The sequence below is a fragment of the Oncorhynchus mykiss genome, chromosome 4, assembly GCF_057628025.1.
Source record: "Oncorhynchus mykiss isolate SJ-2025 chromosome 4, ASM5762802v1, whole genome shotgun sequence".
NCBI classification, from domain to species: domain Eukaryota; kingdom Metazoa; phylum Chordata; class Actinopteri; order Salmoniformes; family Salmonidae; genus Oncorhynchus; species Oncorhynchus mykiss.
Window position 1 is genome coordinate 73764850 of NC_143025.1, and position 10151 is coordinate 73775000.

At 47.3% G+C, this 10151-nt stretch overlaps 1 protein-coding gene across 1 annotated transcript in view; it reads right to left on the reverse strand.

Moving 5' to 3' along the window:
• akap12b (A-kinase anchoring protein 12b) overlaps positions 1–10151 on the reverse strand; it is a 67174-nt gene that overhangs the window by 28218 nt on the left and 28805 nt on the right. The window contains exon 2 of the mRNA XM_021600762.3: positions 7985–8090. Within this exon, the coding sequence (XP_021456437.2) occupies positions 7985–8090 (106 nt within the window). The remainder of the gene's footprint in view (positions 1–7984; positions 8091–10151) is intronic.

Consider the following 10151-nt stretch of genomic DNA (forward strand, 5'->3'; position numbering starts at 1 on the left):
ATCGTCCAGAGAAGAAATGTTAATCCAAAATTCGAGGTTAGTGAACGTTGTTCTGATGTCCAGAAGCTGTTTTCTGTCATAGGAAATGATGTCGGAGACATTATGTTTAAAAAAGCTGTAAGATCTGCGTAACAAAGCACAAAAAATAGCCGAACTGGACAGGAGCCTGTAAGCTGCTATCCAATGAACACCATCTTAAATCAGCTTAGGGCTAGAGAGGGTGGGTAGATAGGCTGCCCTGATGATGGGACAGATGAGAGAGGAGTGGTTTGGGAGACGATGAAGGGCTGGGGGGGTCTGAGAATAACTGGGGGGCCAATAGCCACAAGTGATGACTTCACTATATCTTAAAATGTCTATCTAGAGGTCTCCAATGGATTTAAGCACACCGTCACATTCCAAAAGATTCTTCCTCTCTTTACATGCCCTTACCTTGCCGCCCACGGAATCCAGGCGTGGGTCTCTATATCTAAGCACTCTAGAACTGCCTTAATGTTGCTGGACCCCAGGAAGAGTAGCTGCTGCCTTTGGGATTCTTAATAAATACTAATACAAATGTTATGTGACAAATGACTGTGTAAAATGTACTGTGTAGATAAAGGGGTAATTCAGTTAAAGTCTGATGATCTCTGGGGACTTAAGAGCTGAAATGTTTGAACCCTGTATTCCTCACAGCTTCCTTTGAGCTCACTGGCTTTCTGTAGTAAGTCATCTTCATAACGGACATCTGTGAATACAGTGTTTGTACATATAATAGCACACAAACCAACACTGAATACTCATCCAAAATCATGCGTGCAAACAGATGTTGGTGGAACAAAAGCCACTTAACAGAAAATTCTCACAAAAATGAGTTCCATCAATTGGAAAATAAGTGAAACAAACTGGCAAAATAACAACAGGAAAAGGCTGGAGGCTGGCTTGCATGATTGCTGCTGTGTTAGCTAGTCGTAGTGTACAGGGAGTTTGGAGGGAGCAGGGGTTGTATTGGCAGAGGAGAAGCATTGCTAAAGCAAGGGCCGAGGGGAGAGGTCCCTTCCAGATGGGTGATGGAACGTTCTGGCAACGCTACTAACGTCCGTCCCACAGCACAGCAGCCGTTCCAGGCCATGCCTGACTGAGTCAATCCAGCTTGGAGGGGAACTACAGTTACACACTCAGCACAACACACACACACATACACACACACACACATACACACACACATACACACACACACACACACACACACACACACACACACACACACACACACACACACACACACACACACACACACACACACACTCGCAGTGCATACAACAAAACACACAGTGCGTACAACACACACATGCTAAGGCACACACACACACACACACACACACACACACACACACACACACACACACACACACACACACACACACACACACAAGCAGTGCATACAACAAAACACACAGTGCGTACAACACACACATGCCAAGGCACACACACACACACACACACACGCACACATACACTGCCTGAAATTCCTGTACAAAGAGCACCCCTCCGACCCCCAGAATACTTCATATGTCCTCTTTAGCACAATGCCAGCCACCTGGGAGGAGAAGGTTTGACTCTGTCCAGTGAATTAGTCAGGCTTGATGTCATCCTCTGGGCCCTCACACAGACATCACACACTCTCACACACACACACTCTCACACACACACACACACACACTCTCACACAAACACACACACACACACCAGACACCCACTGTTCCCATGTATTACTGGGATTTATCAGTAAATGTTAAAATATGTCACACTTTCATAATAGGGTATCAACTTTAGCTTCGCTTTCTCTGTTTTCTGTCCTTTTGTCTCCCTCTTTTTCCCCTATTTTCTCTCTCTCTCTCTCTGTCTCTCTCTCTCTCTCTCTGTCTCTGTCTCTCTCTCTTTCTCTCTCTCTGTCTCTCTCTGTCTCTCTCTCTCTGTCTCTCTATCTCTCTCTCTCTGTCTCTCTCTCTGTCTCTGTCTCTCTGTCTCTCTCTCTGTCTCTCTCTCTGTCTTTCTCTCTCTCTCTCTCTCTCTGTCTTTCTCTCTCTCTCTCTCTCTCTCTCTCTCTCTCTCTCTCTCTATGGGACAAACAATGATTCATAACTCGGGACCCACCCATGATACCGTTGTGTGGTGTGTAGGGGTGTGGCGGATTTGTCCCTCTCTCTCCTTCTTCCCTCGTCTCTCTGTCTCTCTTTCTCTCTCTATCTCTCTCTTTCTCTCCTAGAGAGCTATTTTGGCCTAGTCCTCCATAGCTCCATGTAATATTTACTTAGTTCCTTTCTCCGTAATCCTCTGAGGTAAATGTTGTGTCACAAAACCAGGACTCTACAAATGTAGAGTTTGTCTTTCCTCTGAGACTTGAAAGTGTAAGGGACTTGAGAGAGGTTGCAAGCAGTCACAGTGACCACTGACTAGTTTGAGCTGGGTTTCAACTGTCTCTGTCATGATCCGTTTTGGGGTAGGTAACTCCACAACGTCAGTGTGTGGGTACAAGAGATATGCTAACAAAAGCATCACTTCATATTTTCTTGGTGCTGGTCAATAAATTGGTATGAGCTGGTATGTGTAATTATGGTTTGTGCTGGTCTATACTAGTTTGGATGTGTGCTGCTGGTCTGTATTAGGCTGCTCCGATTACATTGTAAATAGCCTGGTCAGACAGAGTGTGTGGGGTATGTAAAGAGTAGAGTCGGTCTCCTATGATGTGACGTGTGGAGCTGGGGTGTCTCTCTCTGATGTTGTGTTATCAGAGGAATGCCTGCTTCTGTTTCCCTCAAACCTTCTGCTATTTTATCAGCTCCTGGTGAAGGCCTCCCTCCCTCCCTCCCTTTCTCTAGACTAGGTAGCAGCTTTTGTGTAAGACAGGAAAAATAGAGGATCGATTAAATAACAAGCAAAGAATTGATACACTGCTAGTCCTACCACAGAGACGACAGACTATTCTCTCCTGCTACCACAGAGACGACAGACTATTCTCTCCTGCTACCACAGAGACGACAGACTATTCTCTCCTGCTACCACAGAGACGACAGACTATCCTCTCCTACTACCACAGAGACGACAGACTATCCTCTCCTGCTACCACAGAGACGACAGACTATCCTCTCCTGCTACCACAGAGACGACAGACTATCCTCTCCTGCTACCACAGAGACGACAGACTATCCTCTCCTGCTACCACAGAGACGACAGACTATCCTCTCCTGCTACCACAGAGACGACAGACTATCCTCTCCTGCTACCACAGAGACGACAGACTATTCTCTCCTGCTACCACAGAGACGACAGACTATCCTCTCCTGCTACCACAGAGACGACAGACTATCCTCTCCTGCTACCACAGAGACGACAGACTATCCTCTCCTGCTACCACAGAGACGACAGACTATCCTCTCCTGCTACCACAGAGACGACAGACTATCCTCTCCTGCTACCACAGAGACGACAGACTATCCTCTCCTGCTACCACAGAGACGACAGACTATCCTCTCCTGCTACCACAGAGACTACAGACTATCCTCTCCTGCTACCACAGAGTAAACATTCAGACTTCAAAGGTTCGCCCTCCCGCCTGGTGCAGTACAGCAGATAAACCCACATATATCTATGTATCGTTACAAGCAGAGCTATCTATTACACTTCTCACATAGGATTTACGGTAGGTTGCCTGTTAAAAGAAATTGGGCAATGTTTACATGAGCCCTTTTCAAGCAGGCTGAATTTGACCACATTCTTGCGGGCATAAGCCTTTTATACCTTCTGTGCACATGATGGCAAGTTAAAGAGTGGGGTACATGTGTGTCGATGTGGGTGGGCAGCTACTTAAGTAAATTCATTGAATATACACCATCACAAAGAAATACATGTTTTATTTGTTTAGGCAGGTCCTAAGAAACATTATAAGACTAATCAAATGTATTTTCAAAAGAACAGAATAAAATATTTTGAGTTGAATTATGTTAGGCTACTGGTCTGCGCAGCCTAGGCTATATGGCTGCTCCATGCAAATGAAATATAGTTAGTTATTTTGTTCATTAAACAGACAAGACCCACATTTCCCTGCCCTGATCACAGTCAACACACACATACAGTATTTTAAGAATACACTGAAATATATTACAGAATAAAATATAAATGATATTTTCCCCACACAACTTGAGTGAGACTGCTGTCGTAGTGCCTAGAAATGAGCCAACTAGACTAAAGTTGGTCCTGAACAGCGCTCAACATTCCACCCGCCTGACTGTGACCAAATTTCCAAATGGAGATTCAGTGAAAACAAGGATCTGACATTGATTGATTTATCAAGACGAGTTTCCACATACAAAGCAACGCGATGGCACTGTGCCAATCAAAACTGTCCGATAATTATCATGTAGTTGACAACAAACCGGTACGCTATTGCCTCAAATAACTTTGGGAGTGTCAGTAAGCAATCATTTGATACATGCCTTTAATTATATTAGCCTACTTCATTTAAATATTTCCGTCATTCAGTGATAATCATTTCCACAGGAAATATCTCCGGATCCATCCAGATGAGGTTAAGAAAACAGTGCATAGTGGTGGGCTATGCAAAGTAATGCTGCCAAGTGATATGCCTGGCAAAGTTTAGAACTACCGTGATACCATGATGATGGTAACAGCCTGTAACAGGCGCTGCCTTGCAACCATCAACAGCTTAAGAGCGTAGTGCGCGCCGATACCGCCTCTGCATTATGGCTACGTTTCATACTAAACCGCGGGCAGAACTTCACCGCATTCATGACTGCCTCAGTTAGTGGAAATAAAAGTACACGCTTTGTTGTGAGCAATACCTTTTAGATATAAGAAAAGGTGGCAAAAAGTTGGAGCCATGGTCAAGTTGGCAGCAAAACGTCTTGGTACAGTGCCTTGCGAAAGTATTTGGCCCCCTTGAACTTTGCGACCTTTTGCCACATTTCAGGCTTCAAACATAAAGATATAAAACTGTATTTTTTTGTGAAGAATCAACAACAAGTGGGACACAATCATGAAGTGGAACGACATTTATTGGATATTTCAAACTTTTTTAACAAATCAAAAACTGAAAAATTGGGCGTGCAAAATTATTCAGCCCCTTTACTTTCAGTGCAGCAAACTCTCTCCAGAAGTTCAGTGAGGATCTCTGAATGATCCAATGTTGACCTAAATGACTAATGATGATGAATACAATCCACCTGTTTGTAATCAAGTCTCCGTATAAATGCACCTGCACTGTGATAGTCTCAGAGGTCCGTTAAAAGCGCAGAGAGCATCATGAAGAACAAGGAACACACCAGGCAGGTCCGAGATACTGTTGTGAAGAAGTTTAAAGCCGGATTTGGATACAAAAAGATTTCCCAAGCTTTAAACATCCCAAGGAGCACTGTGCAAGCGATAATATTGAAATGGAAGGAGTATCAGACCACTGCAAATCTACCAAGACCTGGCCGTCCCTTTAAACTTTCAGCTCATACAAGGAGAAGACTGATCAGAGATGCAGCCAAGAGGCCCATGATCACTCTGGATGAACTGCAGAGATCTACAGCTGAGGTGGGAGACTCTGTCCATAGGACAACAATCAGTCGTATATTGCACAAATCTGGCCTTTATGGAAGAGTGGCAAGAAGAAAGCCATTTCTTAAAGATATCCATAAAAAGTGTTGTTTAAAGTTTGCCACAAGCCACCTGGGAGACACACCAAACATGTGGAAGAAGGTGCTCTGGTCAGATGAAACCAAAATTGAACTTTTTGGCAACAATGCAAAACTTTATGTTTGGCGTAAAAGCAACACAGCTGAACACACCATCCCCACTGTCAAACATGGTGGTGGCAGCATCATGGTTTGGGCCTGCTTTTCTTCAGCAGGGACAGGGAAGATGGTTCAAATTGATGGGAAGATGGATGGAGCCAAATACAGGACCATTCTGGAAGAAAACCTGATGGAGTCTGCAAAAGACCTGAGACTGGGACGGAGATTTGTCTTCCAACAAGACAATGATCCAAAACATAAAGCAAAATCTACAATGGAATGGTTCAAAAATAAACATATCCAGGTGTTAGAATGGCCAAGTCAAAGTCCAGACCTGAATCCAATCGAGAATCTGTGGAAAGAACTGAAAACTGCTGTTCACAAATGCTCTCCATCCAACCTCACTGAGCTCGAGCTGTTTTGCAAAAAATGTCAGTCTCTCGATGTGCAAAACTGATAGAGACATACCCCAAGCGACTTACAGCTGTAATCACAGCAAAAGGTGGCGCTACAAAGTATTAACTTAAGGGGGCTGAATAATTTTGCACGCCCAATTTTTCAGTTTTTGATTTGTTAAAAAAGTTTGAAATATCCAATAAATGTCGTTCCACTTCATGATTGTGTCCCACTTGTTGTTGATTCTTCACAAAAAAATACAGTTTTATATCTTTATGTTTGAAGCCTGAAATGTGGCAAAAGGTCGCAAAGTTCAAGGGGGCCGAATACTTTCGCAAGGCACTGTATATCACTACATACAGGAGGTGGGCCTGAAGGGCCACAGGCTGTATCATTTCAGCCAAATGTTTTGAAGCAGGGGTGTCAAACTCATTTTGCCCCAGGGGATTCGTCCGGTCTTCAACGAGGTCGAGAGGACGGAGGATTTGTTTGTCTAATTCCTAGCAGTCAATTCTAGATTTTTCCCCCAAACCAGATCCGGCCCACAGGCCGTATGTTTGACAGTCTTGTTTAAGAGGATTCCTTCAATCTTCATCATGGTTGAAGACACATTTGATATATCCTTATTACTTATGAGAAAACCTATCAAAGTAACTTCAGAAAATGTATATTTTCCATCGTGAATGCTTTCACCTCAACCCTCCTCATTTCCACAGGACTATCTACAGAATTAAATCAGATTTCAGTACATTCATATAGGATAGGGCTCAGCTCATCAAATCATTCTCTACGTACATACCATATCTCTCTGTTCTGAGGGGTATTCGGTTACTCGATAAACGTACAGAATCGCTTCATTAAATAGGTTATTAAACAGGCTTTTTGACGGTGTGGTATGTGACATATCTGTCTGTTTAAAGTAGTATAGAGTTACTCCTTCCCCTGGCTGAACAGAGTTATTAAACGGTGCCGAGCCAGGTCACGGCCTGCTAAATATTTAGGTTGGGAAGCCGTGCTCCTGCAGCCCTCCCAGATAGAGGGAGACCACGAAGGAACCTTAAAGTAAATAAACAAACACACACAGAGGGAGACGGCGAACCAGAGCAGGATGGCGGAAAGTTCAGGCTTGTTTCCATGACAACGCTGGGAAAATTAATCTGATATCATAGGAAAAACATGGCCCCCAACCCAATGATGTTGGGTCAGTTACTGATTATCTAGATTTTTTAAAATGTATTATGCATTCCGCACTCCTGTATGTCTCCTCCCTATCTTCCAGATGCCGACCACAGAAACTCAGCTTTAAGAGCGAGGAATTCTACCTGGCTTTAGTTTTAAGACCCCAAAGACAAATTACTGTTAGGCTACTTTAAGTGGATAGGCATGTCTGCACACAGTCTTACATTGGATTACCTAGAACAACTCCTCGGAGCCTCCATGCAGTCCAGATGTGTGTTGCGTATGTTGGATATGTGAGTGTGTGAGCAACCTGTTACAATAGGAGACTGCGTAGGTGTCCCTTCAGTGTTGACAGAGAGATTAGTGAAGGATCAAGAGGCTCTCAGGAGGACATAGCTGTAGGGCCAGAGGCTGAACATGGGTGGCAGGTTGCTTTTGTGTCAGTCAGGGGCCATACCACACATTCTCCCTCACACGCACACACACACACACACGCACACACGCACCCACACACACACGCACCCCCACACATCTGCACATCGAAAGCACACAGACACTCCATACATAAACATTAGTTCACAGACAAACACCCATTCACATAGATATATAGTGAATATACAACTCTCTCTTACCTTCCTCTGTTAGCGTGTTGTCCTCTGAGTGGCCATGGAGCTCTGTCTGCTCGTCTACCTTCCCAATCAAACTGGAGATGGAGATCTGTCCATTCGTCTGCTGGAGCTGATGAGGAGAGAGAGTGCATGAGAGAGAGAGAGAGAGAGAGAGAGAGAGTGCATGAGAGAGAGAGAGTGCATGAGAGAGAGTGAGAGAGACAGAGAAACAGAGAGAGAGTGACAGACAGACAGAAAGAGAGAGTGACAGACAGTCAGAGAGAGAGAGGGAGAGAGACAGAGAGAGAGATAGAGAGAGTGACAGACAGACAGAGAGAGACAGAGAGAGAGAGAGTGACAGACAGACAGAGAGAGAGAGAGTGACAGACAGACAGAGAGAGACAGAGAGAGAGAGACAGACAGACAGACAGACAGACAGACAGACAGACAGACAGACAGACAGACAGACAGACAGACAGACAGACAGACAGACAGACAGGAAACACAGCACTGTTAGATAGCTCCAACAATAATACACTATAGCAGAGATACTAATCAGTAACAAAACACAGTCTCCCACACTATTCAATCCATTCATTGTCATGTCAAGACAGCAGCCAAACCATAAAAAGGGGTTTCCTCCATTCAACTAATGGCACATCATGTCAAATTCATAACAGAGTAGCTACAGTACACACCTTCCCACATCTGTTTCATGCTTCCACGCTAACAAGATACACGAGCAGACAGACACGCTTTCTCTTTCTGCCCTCATCACGGCATCAGAGTCCCAACAGATCTTTGGCAGCAGGCTGGTGCTAGGGTTGGGGCTGGTGCTGGGGTTGGGGCTGGTGCTGGGGTTGGTGCTAGGGTTGGGGCTGGTGCTGGGGTTGGTGCTAGGGTTGGGGCTGGGGCTGGTGCTGGGGCTGGTGCTAGGGTTGGGGCTGGTGTTGGGGCTGGTGCTGGGGTTGGAGCTGGTGCTAGGGTTAGGGTTAGGCTGGGGCTGGTGCTAGGGTTGGGGCTGGGGTTGGGGCTGGGGCTGGTGCTGGGGTTGGGGCTGGTGCTAGGGTTGGGGCTGGTGCTAGGGTTAGGGTTGGGGCTGGTGCTGGGGTTGGGGCTGGTGCTGGGGTTGGGGCTGGTGCTAGGGTTGGGGCTGGTGCTAGGGTTGGGGCTGGTGCTAGGGTTGGGGCTGGGGCTGGTGCTAGGGTTGGGGCTGGGGTTGGGGCTGGTGCTGGGGTTGGTGCTGGTGCTAGGGTTGGGGCTGGTGCTGGGGTTGGTGCTGGTGCTAGGGTTGGGGCTGGTGCTAGGGTTGGGGCTGGTGTTGGGGTTGGTGCTAGGGTTGGGGCTGGGGCTGGTGCTAGGGTTGGGGCTGGTGCTAGGGTTAGGCTGGGGCTGGTGCTAGGGTTGGGGCTGGGGCTGGGGTTGGGGCTGGTGCTAGGGTTGGGGCTGGTGCTAGGTTTGGGGCTGGTGCTAGGGTTAGGGCTGGTGCTGGGGTTGGGGCTGGTGCTAGGGTTGGGGCTGGTGCTAGGATTGGGGCTGGGGCTGGTGCTAGGGTTGGGGCTGGGGTTGGGGCTGGTGCTAGGGTTGGGGCTGGTGCTAGGGTTGGGGCTGGTGCTAGGGTTGGGGCTGGTGTTGGGGCTGGTGCTAGGGTTGGGGCTGGGGTTGGGACTGGTGCTAGGGTTGGGGCTGGTGCTGGTCTTGGGTTGGGGCTGGTGCTAGGGTTGGGGCTGGGGTTGGGGCTGGTGCTAGGGTTGGGGCTGGTGCTAGGGTTGGGGCTGGTGCTAGGGTTGGGGCTGGTGCTAGGGTTGGGGCTGGTGTTAGGGTTGGGGCTGGTGCTAGGGTTGGGGCTGGGGCTGGTGCTGTGGTTGGTGCTAGGGTTGGGGCTGGGGCTGGTGCTAGGGTTGGGGCTGGTGCTAGGGTTGGGGCTGGTGCTAGGGTTGGGGCTGGTGCTAGGGTTGGGGCTGGTGCTAGGGTTGGGGCTGGGGTTGGAGCTGGTGCTAGGGTTGGGGCTGGGGCTGGTGCTAGGGTTGGGGCTGGTGCTAGGGTTGGGGCTGGTGCTAGGGTTGGGGCTGGGGCTGTGGATACTTTAATACAGTCTCTCCCTATGGAGACCTTGATCTAACTAATGGAGCCCTGAGTCAGTGTCCCATTCCCAACGGCTGAAAGACGATCTGTTATAGAACTAGATAGA